The sequence below is a fragment of the Carcharodon carcharias genome, chromosome 10, assembly GCF_017639515.1.
Source record: "Carcharodon carcharias isolate sCarCar2 chromosome 10, sCarCar2.pri, whole genome shotgun sequence".
Classification (NCBI taxonomy): Eukaryota; Metazoa; Chordata; class Chondrichthyes; order Lamniformes; family Lamnidae; genus Carcharodon; species Carcharodon carcharias.
In genome coordinates this window covers 143,731,021-143,748,068 of record NC_054476.1, presented here as the reverse complement: position 1 = coordinate 143,748,068, position 17,048 = coordinate 143,731,021, and the positions used below count along the sequence as shown (strand labels likewise).

Below are 17,048 nucleotides of genomic sequence, written 5' to 3'. Positions count from 1 at the left end.
GCTATTCAGCCCATTTGGTCTATGCAATAGACTGCATACACAAATTACGTCTTTTTTATTCATTTACAGGATATGGGCATCGCTGGCTAGGCCAGCATTTATTGCTCATCCCTAATTGTCCTTGAGAAGTTGATGGTGAGCTGTCTTCTTGGTCCGCTGCAGTCCCTATGGTGTAGGTACACCCTTATCCTTCTCTACCTATATATATCCATATCTCCTTCATATATGAATCAAACCTCCCGTTAAATGGGTCATTACTCTCTGCTCCAACCATTCCACCTGGCAGCAAATTCCACATTCTCATTACTCTCTGGGCAAAGAAATTCCTCCTGAATTGTTCCCAGCAAAGCCTCTTTAATAGAGAAAAGAACTCCAGCCTGCTCAAATAAAAGCAAAATACTGCAGATGCTGGAAATCTGAAACAAAGCTGAAAATTCTGGAAAAACTCAGCAGGTCTGACAGCATCTGTGGAGAGAGAAACTGAGTTATCTTTTCGAGTCCGTATGACCCTTCTCCAGAGCTGTTTTTCTCTCCACAGATGCTGTCAGACCTGCTGAGTTTTTCCAGTGTTTTCTGTTTTGTTCCAGCCAGCTCAAGCTTTCCTGACGCACTCAGTTCTGTTATCATACTTGTGAATCTTTTCTGCACTTTCTCCAGTGCTTCAAAATCCTTCTCTGCATTATGGAGACCAGAACGGTGGAGACTGAGTACTCCAAATGTGGTCTAAAAAATTTTCCATCTAATAATGCCTTCACTGCATTGTGTATATATTTTCCACCCTGCATTGTGTATATATTTTTTAACTGCATTGTGTTTATTTACTGCACCCTACATCGTGTTGTTTTATTGCATCCTATTTTGTGTATGGTTTTTGCAGCCTGCATTGTAAACATTTTTTGTACTTCACATTGTGAATACTTTTTACACTTTGCATTGTGACTATTTTTTGCACTTTGCATTGAGTATTTTTTGCACATTTCATTGTGAATATTTTTTACACATGGCATTGCGAATATTTTTTGCAATTTGCATTGTGTTATGAGCCTTGACCAGATCCTGGGATGTGAGGGGAGATCTGGATAGGGGCCAGTAACATTTTGTTTCAAGTAGGTAAAGGTTGAGATTCAAGACCACATGCTTTTGGAATAAAGCCACAAGAATCCATGGGTTTTGAACAAACAAAAGCGAAGTCCATGGATTTCTCAAGAACCCACCCAGACATCAGTAAAGACCAACTCAAACAATTTTATTGAAACTCTGCTTCACTCTGATTCCCAGCTTCACTTTCAAAGATCTCTCCTTGGAATTCTCTCCAAAAGTCACTCACACTCCGAAAGCTTTAACAATGGCCCACCTCAGAGGGTTTCAATCTCGCCTTCCGAGATTCCTTCTCCCTGGATTCCTGAGTACACTCAACACTAGCTTACAAGCACACTTTCAGATATATGGCCATGCCAAGCAGAATACCACTGCTTCAAAGAGGTACCTTTTCCCAATGGCCCTCTTTACTTAAAATCTGCTCCCCACAGCACTTTCTCTAACTTTTTAACCAACTTAACTGGGAACTTTGCCTGTCCCTGACTCTGTGACACTTATTGGCTGGCAGACTGCCTCAAACTGGCTGACTGCCTTCTTGGGTCTTCAGGGCTTCTTATATTTGGTTACTTGAGCTTCCCCTGAGCTCTCTTCTCAGCTCTTCCGAGCTAACAGCAGCAATTTGGCTGCCTGGAACTTCCTTCCCCTGCTCCTGACTCCCCCGAAACTGAATGATTCAAAGAAGAGCTGTTCACTGACCAGTGAACTGATCTGGGGAGTTATCAAAACACTCCCAGAGGGTCCCACCCTTGTAACTAGCCAGGAACCAATGTAACAAGCATTGGAACATCCTGTACCTTAGATGTTACAATCTCCACAGGCTGCGAACTTTTTTCACTTTACATTGTGGATATTTTTACACTTTGCATTGTGAATAATTATTGCAGTCTGCATTCACTATACTTTTGCACCCTGCATTGTGAATTTTTTCGCATCCTGCATTGTGAATATTTGTTGTACTTTACATTGTGAATATATTTTGAACTTTGCATTGTGGATACTTTTTTTACACTTTGCATTGCGAAAAATAGAGTTAACGTTTCGAGTCCGTATGACCCTTCTTTAGAACTGAAGAATTTGCACTGTGAATGTTTCTCCAATTTGCACTGTGAATGTTTTTCCAATTTGCATTGTGAATGTTTTTCCAATTTGCATTGTGAATATATTTCCAATTTGCACTGTGAATGTTTTTCCAATTTGTACAGTGAATGTTTTTACAATTTGCATTGTTATTGTTTTTCCAATTTGCATTGTTATTGTTTTTACAATTTGCACTGTGAATGTTTTTCCAATTTGCACTGTGATTGTTTTTCCAATTTGCACTGTGAATGTTTTTATAATTTGCATTGTGAATGTTTTTCCAATTTGCATTGTGATTGTTTTTCCAATTTGCACTGTGAATGTTTTTATAATTTGCATTGTGAATGTTTTTCCAATTTGCACTGTGAATGTTTTTCCAATGTGCACTGTGAATATTTTTCCAATTTGCACTGTGAATGTTTTTACAATTTGCATTGTGAATGTTTTTATAATTTGCATTGTGAATGTTTTTACAATTTGCATTGTGAATGTTTTTATAATTTGCATTGTGATTGTTTTTAAAATTTGCATTGTGATTGTTTTTATAATTTGCATTGTTATTGTTTTTACAATTTGCATTGTGAATGTTTTTCCAATTTGCACTGTGAATGTTTTTCCAATGTGCACTGTGAATATTTTTCCAATTTGCACTGTGAATGTTTTTACAATTTGCATTGTGAATGTTTTTATAATTTGCATTGTGAATGTTTTTACAATTTGCACTGTGAATGTTTTTATAATTTGCATTGTGATTGTTTTTATAATTTGCATTGATTGTTTTTACAATTTGCATTGTGAATGTTTTTATAATTTGCATTGTGAATGTTTTTACAATTTGCACTGTGAATGTTTTTATAATTTGCATTGTGAATGTTTTTATAATTTGCATTGTGAATGTTTTTACAATTTGCATTGTGATTGTTTTTATAATTTGCATTGTGATTGTTTTTACAATTTGTATTGTGAATGTTTTTACAATTTGCATTGTGAATGTTTTTACAATTTGCACTGTGAATGTTTTTATAATTTGCATTGTGATTGTTTTTAAAATTTGCATTGTGATTGTTTTTATAATTTGCATTGTTATTGTTTTTACAATTTGCATTGTGAATGTTTTTCCAATTTGCACTGTGAATGTTTTTCCAATGTGCACTGTGAATGTTTTTCCAATTTGCATTGTGATTGTTTTTACAATTTGTATTGTGAATGTTTTTCCAATTTGCATTGTGATTGTTTTTCCAATTTGCACTGTGAATGTTTTTCCAATTTGCATTGTGAATGTTTTTCCAATTTGCATTGTGATTGTTTTTACAATTTGCACTGTGAATGTTTTTACTGTTTCTCGGTGACTCCACTTCTCAGGTTATCTCTCTCCTTATCCTCGTCAACCAATCAGATGTCGGAGACAGTCAATCAGATGTCGGAGACAGCCAATCACATATCGGAGACAGCCAATCAGATGTCGGAGACAGCCAATCAGATGTTTCATATAGTACACAGGCATTAACCAATCATAGGTCCCGGATCTAGCCAATTGTATCGCAGGCTTTCAGGAGCCAATCAGACGAGAACTGGGATTGGCCAATGGAGAGCGGCGGAGGGCGGGGCCGATCTGTAATTTTCTTTCGGCGCCGAATTTGAGGCGAATTTTACCCCGGCCTGAGGCCCGGGAGCGGCCTCCGCGCCGCCGACATGTCATCGAGAATCGGGCCTTTCGCTGTCAGCGACTCTTGTCCCGCCAGGACGAGGCGGCTAGGCAGCGGCTCCGGAACGGTCAGGACTTCAGACCCGGAGGCGGAGAGGCAGAGGCCGCTCTGGGCGGCAGCGGCACCGGCACCGGCAACGGCAACGGGAGGCGGCTCCAAGAAAATCACTCACCCGGCGAAAGCCATCCTGGCAGGTGAGGCGGGGGGAGGGTAGGAGGGGAGGGGAGGGGGGGAGAGCGGTGCATGGAGAGGAGAGGGAGAGGGTGCGGGGAGGGGAGGAGGGGAAGGGGGAAAGGAGTGGGGGAAGGAGGCGAAGGGGGATGTGGCAGAGGAGAGGGAGCGAGGGGAGGCGGCCGTGGGAAGGGAGGGGAGGGCGTGATTGGAGGGGGCACTGGGAAGGGAGGGAGAGGAAGGAGAGGAGATGGGACAGAGGGAAAGGAGGAGGGTAGAGGGAAGGGAGGGAGGGGGGTAGAGGGAAGGGAGGGAGGGGGGTAGAGGGAAGGGAGGGAGGGGGCAGAGGGAAGGGAGGGAGGGGGGAAGTGAGCGAGGGAGGGATGAAGATTTGTGGGTATGGTAGATGTAACAGGACTGGGAGTTGCTGCTGAAGGAGGAGTGGTGGTGCTTAAGGGGCTTTGAAGGCTGGGAAAGGGGTGTGAGGATGGGGCAATTTGGGCTACAAGGCTGTAGGGAGTGTGCGAGTACTTGGGGGTGTTAGTTGAGATTACCTTTAATTTGTGTGTGGTCACATCAATGAATCGTCTTTGTGTGGTGTAGGTGGACTGGCTGGTGGAATTGAAATCTGTATCACGTTTCCGACAGAGTATGTGAAAACACAGTTACAGCTTGATGAACGAGCAAATCCTCCACGCTATAAGGGCATTGGTAAATACAGTTCCTTATTATCAAGAAATAAAGGCTATATGTTATAGGGAATAGGCGAGAGATGCCTGCAAATTTTTACTGGTACAAAGACTCCCCCTCCCCTGTACTATGATGACACTGAAAATTAAGCTCTCACTTTGTGACTGGAACTCTGAAGGTTGTATGTGTGGCCACAGACTCCACATTAATATAGAGCTGTACATTCTACAGGGCCATCAGGAAGTAATGCTCACATTCCCACGCTACACAGGGCAGCCTGGTTAAAAATCCTGACGCTGGCAGGTTACTTTGAGTTCACCGAGACAGGAGATGTACAGATTGTGGTTTCCTCTCTGATCCCTGCCCAGTTCCCTGCAGGGGAGCATTTGGAATGAATAGTTGGAATCCACTTCTCCCGGAGGGTGGGGGGGATGGGGGAGAGGGACTTGTCAGTCTGTGGTATGATCATGCACTCAAGTAGCTAACTTGAGCAGTTAGTGAACCAGACAATGGTAAGTAGAACTGGAAGTGACATCAGGAGGCAGGGATTGTCATTTGATAGGGATTGACCAAAAACAGACTGGGTGACCGCTTTGCGGAACACCTTCGGTCTGTCCGCAAGCATGACCCAGACCCTCCTGTCGCTTGCCATTTCAACACACCATCCTGCTCTCATGCCTACATGTCCGTCCTTGGCCTGCTGCATTGTTCCAGTGAAACGCGACACAAACTGGAGGAACAGCAACTCATCTTCCGACTAGGCACTTTACAACCTGCCGGACTGAATATTGAGCTCAACAACTTCAGACCTTTGAACCCCACCCCTTTTTGAGCCCCTTTTTTCTAATAATAATTTTTTTTTATATATTTTTTTCTTTTCCCACCTATTTCTATTATTATTTTTAAAATTTATTTCTATTTATTGTTTTATCCCCACCTTTTAGCCTATTTCCATCCCCCACCCCACCAGGGCCATCTGTCACTTGCTCTTCCTGCTTTCCACCCTTAATGTCACCATTAACACATCCTTTAACTAAGATCACCACCGTCAACAACCCTTTGTCCCTTTGTTTATGACATCTTTGGCAATCTCTCCTTTGCCTCCACCTATCACTGACCCTCTATCCAGCTCCAGCTGTCCCGGCCCACCCCCTTAAGCAGCTTATATTTCACCACATTTCTATTTCTCTTTAGTTCTGAGGAAGAGTCATACGGATTCGAAACGTTAACTCTGTCTTTCTCTCCACGGATGCTGTCAGAGTTACTGAGTTTTTCCAGCAATTTTTGATTTTGTTTCAGATTTCCAGCATTCGCAGTATTTTGCTTTTATATTATTGTCATTTATAAAACTGTGCGCAGGGAGTAGATTGATCGGGAGTTGATTGCCCACTTATGAGCTCCAGGAGCTAACAATCTGCTCTCTTGGCAGCTGACTGTGTGCAAGTGACTGTTCGGGATCATGGAGTTAAAGGATTGTACCGAGGTCTTAGCTCTCTGCTGTATGGTTCCATTCCAAAATCAGCCGTCAGGTAAGGGGATGAAACATCAGTCCAAGCAGGAAAAGTTAAGAGATGGAAAATAAAGGCCAGAAAAGGAGGTGGATAAAGAAGGAGCATGCTTATGGGCAAATATTTGAGATCAATGATATTGTTCAGTTTTATGAAGAGTGGGGGTTTTCTGCTGCTATACTTGCTGTGCAATGCTTTGCTTCAACATACTGAGAAATTCTTGAGTGGGTACCACTGCTTTCTGCTCAAATAGGAAAAGGAGGAGGTAGGCCATTTGGCCCCTCAAGCCTGCCCTGCCATCCCATAAGAACATGACTGATCTGATTGTGACCTCAACTCTACTTTCCTGGCTGCAGCCCTACACCCACCTCCCGGCCCCCATAATATTGTCGGGCAGTTTGATTCCATTTCTCTCTTTTCCCCCTCCCACCCCCATATTTCTCTCTCTCTTCCCCCCACCCCATATTGCTCTCTCTCCCCCCCCATCCACCCCCATATTGCTCTCTCTCCCCCCCACCCCCATATTGCTCTCTCTCTCCCCCACCCCCATATTGCTCTCTCTTCCCCCCCACCCCCATATTGCTCTCTCTCTTCCCCCCCACCCCCATATTGCTCTCTCTCATCCCCCCACCCCCATATTTCTCTCTCTCTTCCTCCCCCACCCCCATATTGCTCTCTCCCCCCCACCCCCATATTGCTCTCTCCCCCCCACCCCCATATTGCTCTCTCCCCCCCACCCCCATATTGCTCTCTCCCCCCCACCCCCATATTGCTCTCTCCCCCCCACCCCCATATTGCTCTCTCCCCCCCACCCCCATATTGCTCTCTCCCCCCCACCCCCATATTGCTCTCTCCCCCCCACCCCCATATTGCTCTCTCCCCCCCACCCCCATATTGCTCTCTCCCCCCCACCCCCATATTGCTCTCTCCCCCCCACCCCCATATTGCTCTCTCCCCCCCACCCCCCATATTGCTCTCTCCCCCCCACCCCCTATTGCTCTCTCCCTCCCCCCACCCCCATATTGCTCTCTCCCCCCCACCCCCATATATGCTCTCTCCCCCCCACCCCCCATATTGCTCTCTCCCCCCCCCACCCCCATATTGCTCTCTCCCCCCCCCACCCCCCATATTGCTCTCTCCCCCCCACCCCCATATTGCTCTCTCCCCCCCACCCCATATTGCTCTCTCCCCCCCCACCCCCATATTGCTCTCTCCCCCCCACCCCCATATTGCTCTCTCCCCCCCACCCCCCATATTGCTCTCTCCCCCCCACCCCCCATATTGCTCTCTCCCCCCCACCCCCATATTGCTCTCTCCCCCCCACCCCCATATTGCTCTCTCCCCCCCACCCCCATATTGCTCTCTCCCCCCACCCCCCATATTGCTCTCTCCCCCCCCACCCCCCATATTGCTCTCTCCCCCCCCACCCCCATATTGCTCTCTCCCCCCCACCCCCATATTGCTCTCTCCCCCCCACCCCCATATTGCTCTCTTCCCCCCCACCCCCATATTGCTCTCTCTCTTCCCCCCCACCCCCATATTGCTCTCTCTCTTCCCCCCCACCCCCATATTGCTCTCTCTCTTCCCCCCCACCCCCATATTGCTCTCTCTCTTCCCCCCCACCCCCATATTGCTCTCTCTCCCCACCCCCACCCCCATATTGCTCTCTCCCCCCCACCCCCACCCCCATATTGCTCTCTCTCTCTTCCTCCCCCACCCCCATATTGCTCTCTCTCTCTCTTCCTCCCCCACCCCCATATTGCTCTCTCTCTCTCTCTTCCTCCCCCTGCCCCCCCCCCCACCCCACCCCTTTCACATCTTAAGTACATCCCAAAGTGCTTTACAACCAATGTGGTACTAAGTGTAGTCAGTGTTGGATTGTAGGCAAGTGTGGCAATCACTGTGCACAGCAAGCTCCCACAAGCAGCAAAGAGATAAATGGCACTGCTGCCAAGCTTGGCACTGTCTAAATGATCTTATTTGTCTCTCCTTTATTTTGTCCTCAGGTTTGGAATGTTTGAATTTCTGAATAATCGGATGATTGATGAGAAGGGGGTGCTGACTATGTGGCGGAGCTTTCTGTGTGGCCTGGGAGCTGGGGTGGCTGAAGCTGTGTTGGTTGTATGCCCCATGGAGACAGTAAAGGTAATGTCACATCCTCACACTGTGCCCAGGAGTGAAAAAGTCCCATCAGAGAACAATGGCAGAGTATTTATGTGGAATCATTAACAAAAGAACATACCTTAACATTTGGATTATTTCAACTGAACTCATTTAGGTAAATATTTTAGAGCTTGTGAACCAGGCTTGGTTTTGGTAACCAGTGAATCTCTTATATATTTTGTGCAATATAACTTTTTTTTATACATTCATGGGATGTTGGTTTCGCTGGCTGGGCCAGTGTTTATTGCCCATCCCCTAATTGCCCGTGAGAAGTTGGTGGTGAGCTGCCTTTTTCTCAATCCCTTTGTTCATTGTTGAAATTGATTTGAGCTCTTATCATTGTTTTTTCTCTTTGTAGGTGAAGCTTATTCATGACCAGAGCTCACTTAGTCCGAAATACCATGGGTTTTTCCATGGTGTCCGGGGGATTATTCGAGAACAAGGTAGGCCAGTCAGATGGGTTTTTCCATGGTGTCGGGGGGATTATTCGAGAACAAGGTAGGCCAGTCAGTCTGACCTGAGTGGTGGGGAAACTATTGGAAGCAATTCTGAGGGACAGAATTAATCTACACTTGGAGAGGCAGGGCTTAATCAAGGACAGTCAGCATGGTTTTGTTAAGGGGAGGTCATGTCTTAGCAACTTGATTGCATTCTTCCATGAGGTGACCAGGTGTGTAGATGAGGGCAATGCATTTGACGTAGTCTACTTGGACTTCAGCAAGGCTTTTGATAAGGTCCCGCATGGGAGACTGATAACAATGGTAAGAGCCCATGGGATCCAAGGCAAATTGGATCCAGAATTGGTTGAGTGGCAGGAAGCATAGGGTGATAGTCGAGGGGTGTTTTTGTGACTGGATGCCTGTGTCCATTGGGGTTCCACAGGGATCGGTGTTGGGTCCCTTGCTGTTGTGGTATATATAAATGACTTGAATGTAGGAGGGTTGATCAGTAAGTTCGTGGATGACATGAAAATTGGTGAGATGGTAAATAGTGAGGAGGGTAGCCTTAGATTACAGGAGGGTTTGGATGGGCTGATCAGTGGCAAATGGAATTTAATCCAGATAAGTAAGAGGTGATGCAATTGGGCAGGACAAACAAGACACGGGAATACACTTTGAATGGTAGGACCCCGGGAAGTACCAAGGATCAGAGGGACTTTGGTGTGCATGTCCACAGGTCCCTTAAGGTAGCGGGATGAGTAGATAAGGTGGTTAAGAAGGCATATGGGATACTTGCTTTTATTAGCCGAGGCATAGAATATAAGAGCAGGGAGGTTATGCTGGGACTGTATAAAATGCTGGTTAGGCCATAGCTAGAGTATTTTGTGCAGTTCTGGAATCCACATGATAGGAAGGATGTGATTGCACTAGAGAGAGTGCAGAGGAGATTTACCAGGATGTTTCCTGGGTTGGAGAGTTTTAGTTATGAGGAGAGATGGATAGACTGGGGTTATTTTCCTTTGAGCAGAGGAGATTGAGGGGGGACATGATTGTGGTGTATAAAATTGAGGGGCATAGATAGGGTAGACAGGAAGGAACTTTTCCCCTTGGTGGAGGGATCAATAACCAAGGGGCATAGATTTAAGGTAAGGGGCAGGAGGTTTAGAGGAGATGTGAGGAAGAATTTTTTTACCCAGAAGGTGGTGGGAATCTGGAACTCACTGCCTGAAAGGGTGGTAGAGGCAAAAATCTTCATAACATTTAAGAAGTATTGTGATGTGCACTTGCAATGCCATGGCATACAAGGCTATGGGCCTAGTGCTGGAAAATGGGATTAGAATAGTTAGGTACTTGTTTGACCTGTGCAGACTTGATGGGCCGAAGGGCCTTTTTCTGTGCTGTAGACCTCTATGACTATGACTTTGCATGCAGTCTGATACCTCCTGAGAATATAGGCCTGTCAAATGCCAAAATCAAATAATACAGTAAGCACTATGAGAATTTCCTACTGTCTCTCGTTATTATTCATTCTTGAGGTGTGGGTAGTACTGGCACAGCAGCATTCCCTGCCCATTCCTAGACCCTGGGACTAAAGGCCAGTATAATGTGTGGCTGTAATCATTAATAGGGGCTGAAGGATTAATGAGCTAGCTGATGGGTTTTGATGAGTGGGTTCAGTTCCATAGCTTGTAATGGTGAGTTTTGAATGTGCACCCTCTGGATTTCTAGTCCTGTGCCAGCGCCATTGCATTACTATAATAAAAGCAAAAAACTGCAGATATTGGAGATCTGAAATAAAACCAAGACAGGAAAATCTCAGCAGGTCTGGCAGCATCTGTGGAGAGAGAAAAACATTTCGAGTCGAATATGACTCATCTTCAAAGCTTAACTTCTGAAGAAGAGTCATATATTGGAATCGAAACAGTAACTGTTTCTCTCTCCACAGATGCTGCTAGACTTAGAGTTTTTCCAGCACTTTGTGTTTATACTGTTGCATTACTGTCTCTCGACCCACCCCAGACACCTGTCATAAGAACACAAGAATTAGGAGCAAGAGTAGGCCACTTGGTCCTTTGAGTCTGCTCCATCATTCAATAAGATCATGGCTGATCTAACTTTAGCTTCAACTTCATGTTCCTGCCTAACCCCTATAACCTTTCACCCCTTGCCTATCAAGAATGTATCTGTCTCTGCCTTAAAAATATTCAAATAATAAAATAAAAATATTCTGTCTCCACTGCCTTTGAGAAGAGTTCCAAATATTCTCAACCCTCAGAGTGAAAATTTCTCCTCATCTGCCTTAAATGGGTGATTCCTTATTTTTAAACAGTGACCCCTAGTTCTAGATTCTCCCACAAGAGGAAACACGCTCTCCACATCAACCCTGACATGATCCCTCAGGATCTTATATGTTTCGACAAGTCACCTCTTACTCTTCTAATCTTCAATGGATACAAGCCTAGTCTGCCCAACCTTTCCTCATAAGACAACCTGTCTATTCCTGGTATTAATCTAGTAAACCTTCTGTGAACTGCTTCCAACGTATTTGCATCCTTTCCCAAATAAGGTGACTAATACTGTACACAGTACTCCAGATGTGATCTCATCAATGCCTTGTATAACTGAAGCATAACCGCCCTACTCTTGCATTCAATTCCCCTCACAATAAATGACTTGCTTCCCTAATTACATGCTTTACCTGCATATTAACCTTTTACAATTCATGCACTAGGACATCCAGATCCCACTGCATCTCAGAGCTCTGCAATCTCTCACCATTTAGATAATGCTTTTTTTATTCTTTCTGACAAAATGGACAATTTTGCATTTTCCCACATTATGCTCCATTTACCAGACCTTTGCCCGCTCACTTAACCTATCTATATCTATTTGTAGCCTCCTTGTGTCCTCTTCTCAACTTACTTTCCTCCCTATCTATGTCATCAGCAAATTTAGCAACCATGCCTTCCCTTCATCCAAGTCATTTATATAAATTGTAAAAGGTTGAGGCCCCTGCACTGATCTCTGACACACCACTCATCACATCCTGCCAACCAGAAAATGACCCATTTATGTCAACTTTGTTTCCTGTTAGCTAGCCAATCATCTTTCCATGCCAGTGTGTTACCCCATACACCATAAGCTTCTATTTTCTGCGATAACCTTTGATGTGGGACCTTATCAAATGCCTTCTGGAAATCTAAGTAGAGTACATCCACTGGTTCCCCTTTATCCACAGCATGTTATTTCAAAGAACTCCAATAAATTAGTTAAACATGATTTCCCTTTCACAAAACTATGTTGACTCCTTAAATTTATCCAAGTGCCCTGTTATAATGTATTTAATAATAGCCACTAATAATTTCCCTATGACAGATGTTACGCTATAGTTTCCTGCTTTCTGTCTCTCTCCCTTTTTGACTAAGGAGTTACATTTGCTACTTTCCATTCTAATGGAACCCTCTCCAAATTTAGTGAATTTTGGAAAATTAAAACAAGTGCATCAACTATCTCACTAACCACTTCTTTTAAGACCTCAGAATGAAATCCATCAGGTCACAGGGACTTGTCAGCCTGCAGCTCCAAAAAATTGCTTAGTACTGTGAGTAACTAAGTTTCTGGTGATTGTAATTTTCCTGAGTTCCTCCCTCCCTTCCAATTCCTGATTTACAGCTATTTCTGGAATGTTACTTGTATCCTGTGTAGTGGAGACCGATGTAAAATACCTGTTCAATTCATCTACCAGCTCCTTATTTTCCATTATTAATTCCCCTGGCTCTCTTTTTATAGGACCAAATGTTAACTTTTTAAAAATATCTGTAGAAACTCTTACTATATGTCTTTATATTTCTAGCTAGCTTTCTCTTGTACTCTAAATTTTCCCCTCTAGTTAATCTTTTAGTCATTATTTTTGCTGTTTTTATATTCTGTCCAATCTTCTGACCTGCCACCCATCTTTGAGCGATTTATATGGTTTTTCTGAGTTTGATTCTATCTTTAACTTTTTTATTAACCACGGATGGTGGGTCCTCCCCTGGGAAGTTTACTTTCTCGTTGGAATGTATCTATTCTGTGTTTTCTGAAATATCCCGTAAATGTCTGCCACTGAATCTCTACTGACCTACCCCTTCATTTGCAAGTTCACTTTAGCCAGCTCTGCTTTCATGCCCTCATAATTGCCCTTATTTAACTTTAAATATTAATCTTAGACCCACTCTTCTCTCCTTCAAACTGTATGTAAAATCCAATTATATTAAGTTTGTTGCTACCTAGGGGGCGCCTACATGGAGGTCGTTAATTAATCCTATCTCCTTGGTCAGTACCAGGTCTAGTATTGCCTGCTCTCTGGTTAATGCCAGAACATGCTGTTCTAAAAAACTACCATGAGAACATTGTATGAATTCCTCATCTAGGCCACCTTTAAATCTAGATTTAAACTCAATCATCAAGTTCCAAACCTAGTTCAGAGTCTTGGTCAGTGTTGTCCAGTAGAAATTGCCAATGAACCCTCACATAATTCTAGCTACATGCGCTAATTTCAGTAGAAAACACCTCTCGCATACTCACAATAAATTGATTCACACTAGGTCATGTTCCAGAAATCTAGGTGGTAAAGGATGGAACTGGAGCCAATCTTTACACACTTTCATTAGCCTTTTTCTCAGATTTATGCATTACAAGCATGCAGCTCCTCACCCAATGACCACAGTTATTATCCACCACCTCCATACAATTAAATATAATGGATATACAATTAACACACTGCTTTTCTTGTTGTTTTACCAGCAAATGCACAAACAGGTTAAAGTTCATACACATACTGAGTATTTGTGCCTGTTGCCCATTTTCCTATTCGGAAATGCAGTTAGCCACACCTGGATTCTCAGACAGACACATGTGGCTAACATATTGGATATCTCTGGTCTCGTGTCCAATGGACAGGGTACTGAGGACCAGTGAGCCTCATCGAGTCACTGCCTTTGTGGTGGGGAAAGGAATGGCATTGAGAGGAAGAGGGAGGGTCTCCCTACCACCCCCACAGAATCCCTGTTTATTCAGAGATAATTGAGGAAATTCTCACTGAGGTATTTTGTTATCTCTCTCAGGTCTTCGAGGAACATACCAGGGGTTGACAGCCACTGTCCTCAAACAGGGCTCGAACCAAGCAATCCGCTTCTTTATGATGACAACGCTACGCAATTGGTATAAAGGTGAGCGGTCAGCGAGGGACATCATCCCATCCCCTTTACCCATTGGGAGTTAGAGGGGGAGGGGAGGAGTCTGGGGCATTACTTCCTGGGGTTGGCACTGGGTGAGAGCCCATTCCCCAGGTGAGGAGGATGCTGAATTTCTGTCCCTTTTACATTGCAGGCTTTGGGTCTTTGTGGAAAACCTAGGGCAGTTGGTACAGATAAAGCATTACTGTGGAAATGAGATGGGTGGGAGCATTCCCAGCCCCCTTGCCTCACTTTTCTGCTGTTGTCCTGGAAGTTGCTCAGACCTAGGGGGGTGCCCGAGGAAGCCAGCATTGGGTCTTGGACCAATGGTACTTTCTGAATCTGATCAAAAATGTGATGCATGTTGGCTCGATAATGCAATTGGAATTGAATTACTGAGAGGTTCTGTGTTTTCAGGTAATGATCCAAATAAACCAATTAACCCATTTATCACGGCTGCATTTGGAGCTACTGCTGGTGCAGCCAGTGTCTTCGGGAATACCCCACTGGATGTGGTGAAGACGAGGATGCAGGTGAGACGCAGGGCATTGTAGTGGGGGGTGAGATCAGTGCTTGATGCAGATTAAAATGCTTAACTGCGTGTGCTGCAAATAAACAAAGACTTGCATTTCTGTAGCGCCTTTTGCCATCTCAGGATGTCCCAAAGCACTTCAGACAAAATCCTTTTGCAGTGCGGTCACTGTTGTGATATCGGAAATCTTAGATAAAGACAGAGGTGGGGTTGGGACCCACTCTGCCCTGTGGGAAGGAACCGGGCGTGCTGGTAAGACTGGTTCCTGGAACTGACTCCCATGTTCCCATTTGATTGCTGCCACCCTAATGGGGCTGTTTCCTTATGTGACTGAGAGTGCTGCCTGACTCGAGTGGGAGCCTCATTAATGAATGCAAATTGGGCACCTATAATTTCTTCCAGACCCTGAGGGAAATTTAACTGCTGAGTGATTTGGGTGCCTACCACTTTGTAACCTGGTGAGGAAGGAAGAGGATAAATCAAATATCTTACAATGAGTTCTCAGTCCCAACAAGAAAAGTCTCTACTGCCCATCTTTTTCCCCCACCAACCCTGTAGCACGAACCATGAATGGTCCCTCATGCCCCCCTCCCGTGACATATCGCTGACTCTGACCATGCCTGAATCTGGTCAGCTCGCTCCTTTAGCCCCTTGCGGTTGGGCAGCTTTTGCTGCAGGAGGCAAACGAGATCCAGGTAAGGATTATTCTTCCTCATCTCTTCAAGGAGAACCTACAGTCCCCACATCACAGTGCCTGTTTTTGTTAGCTGATTCCAGGGCTTTCTCCGACTCTGAAATCTGTCCTGGGTTTTCATCGTGCTTTCTGTGAATAATGTCTTGTGTTCTAGATCTTACCTTTTCTGCACTGTTTATTGTCGAATATACTTCAATGAGGGACCCTCTCAGCCACCTCTCAAGATTCTTCTTGTAACTCTGGTGCCAGGGTTCAGCCTTGTCACTGCCTTCTGGTTTAACTGTCTCCCTGTGTCATGCTGACCTGAGCTGGACATAGTGTTCAACGTGGTTCGACTGGACCAGAGCCCTCTGCTGCTTCAACAAGAGCTCTGACACTTACCCTGCCATTGAGAGTAATAGAGGTCAACTTCCAATGGAGGGGGCCGGAGAGCAGCTAGCAAGCAATTTCCCTCAAATATTTCAATTGTTTTCACAAAGCTTTATCTATTTGTGTACTCTTCACCGTGCACCACCACCACCAACTGTCGATGCCCACTGTGCAGTACTGAGGGAGTGCAGCACTGCTGCAGGTAGCACCTTTTCAGATGAGCTACTAAACTAAATCTGCCCTTTTTGTGTATACGAAAGATGAACAAGGAAGTTATTCATCGACCAACGTCATTAAATACAGATGATCTGGTTGTTTATCACTGCTGTTCATTGGCTGTTTGAGTGCCCATTGGCTGCTGCATTTCTTACGTTAAAACAGTGACTTTATAAAGTGTATTAGGGCGCCCTGAGATTGTGAAAGGTGCTAAAGAAATAGCCTTTTCCTTCGCCATGGTGTGTACTGCAGCCTGGTGTATTTGGGAAATTACTATGTTCTTATTTTCATACCCCTTTTCATTGTAGGGTCTTGAGGCCTCCAAGTACAAGAACACACTGGATTGTGCATATCAGATCCTTAAAAATGAGGGATTATTTGCGTAAGTATTGACATGTTAAATTTTTCTGCCTGTTCTGGACTCGGAGAGTCCGAATGCCCTTGCATTTTTCCTAAAAGGCCATCCCCTTGTGTGCTGCAGGTTTTACAAAGGAACGGTTCCACGTTTGGCCAGAGTGTGTCTTGATGTGGCCATTGTCTTCGTCATTTATGAGGAGGTTGTCAAAATTCTCAACAAGATCTGAAAGACTGACTAAGGAGAGTCAGCATCTGCACAGCGTAGCCTCTGTCTTACATCTGTCTGTTTCTCTGACGTTCAGTAATGCACAATCCAGACCAGCTTTCCTATCAACTCCAGTTGCCAACGAAGTGCATCACAACCAAGTTAAAATGGACTCATTGTCAAAACTGCCTTAGTGACTGCGGACATTTGGGGAGGTACTCAACACCCTCAGCTGCTTGTTTCTGAAAGGAGTGCAAATGGGCCACTTATTCCCTCTTGCTACCTCTTTTGACGGTTTCAATGCCATGTCCTGTTTCCAGTGGAACACGTTTGCAGAGTGTCCGTTCTTTAACCCTTTTTGGATACTTTGCTAATCACAGAGCTTGATCCCAGGAGCTGGGGGTGAGATAGCATGTCAATCCATGCTGAAACAGCTCCACTAGGATTAAGCTGCTTTTCTCTTTAACACACAGTGCCAAGCCTGTTACCTTTATTTAAAAAAAAGCCCAAAATAGTTTTTGGATAATTGTATTCTTAATCTCTTTGTAGTGTTTGTTTTAAATGTTGTTTTCCCGGATTCTCAGGTTACTGTTCGGTTAAAATACA

At 44.5% G+C, this 17,048-nt stretch overlaps 1 protein-coding gene across 2 annotated transcripts; it reads left to right on the top strand.

The window, feature by feature from the left end:
• The first annotated feature begins 3,837 nt into the window (after nucleotides 1-3,837).
• On the top strand, nucleotides 3,838-17,035 carry LOC121283351 (tricarboxylate transport protein, mitochondrial-like). Of its 2 annotated transcripts, XM_041197829.1 has the most exons (9): nucleotides 3,838-4,075; nucleotides 4,656-4,763; nucleotides 6,172-6,271; nucleotides 8,257-8,395; nucleotides 8,772-8,856; nucleotides 13,959-14,063; nucleotides 14,487-14,602; nucleotides 16,189-16,262; nucleotides 16,362-17,035. In XM_041197829.1, exons 1-9 carry the CDS (start codon nucleotides 3,868-3,870, stop codon nucleotides 16,462-16,464), a joined length of 1,038 nt encoding a protein of 345 aa, XP_041053763.1. In that variant the 5' UTR covers nucleotides 3,838-3,867; the 3' UTR covers nucleotides 16,465-17,035. The 2 variants fall into 2 exon arrangements, with proteins under 2 accessions (XP_041053763.1, XP_041053764.1); XM_041197830.1 differs by lacking the exon at nucleotides 6,172-6,271 and having other exon boundaries at nucleotides 4,061-4,075.
• The last annotated feature ends 13 nt before the right edge of the window (nucleotides 17,036-17,048 follow it).

Bases quoted from the DNA above. Each gene is read 5' to 3' on its own strand.
- LOC121283351 (XM_041197829.1), top strand. From the start codon at position 3,868: ATGTCATCGAGAATCGGGCCTTTCGCTGTCAGCGACTCTTGTCCCGCC. The intron at 4,076-4,655 runs GTGAGGCGGGGG...TGTGTGGTGTAG, and splicing joins GGCGAAAGCCATCCTGGCAG to GTGGACTGGCTGGTGGAATT. The intron at 14,064-14,486 runs GTGAGCGGTCAG...CTGTGTTTTCAG, and splicing joins GCTACGCAATTGGTATAAAG to GTAATGATCCAAATAAACCA.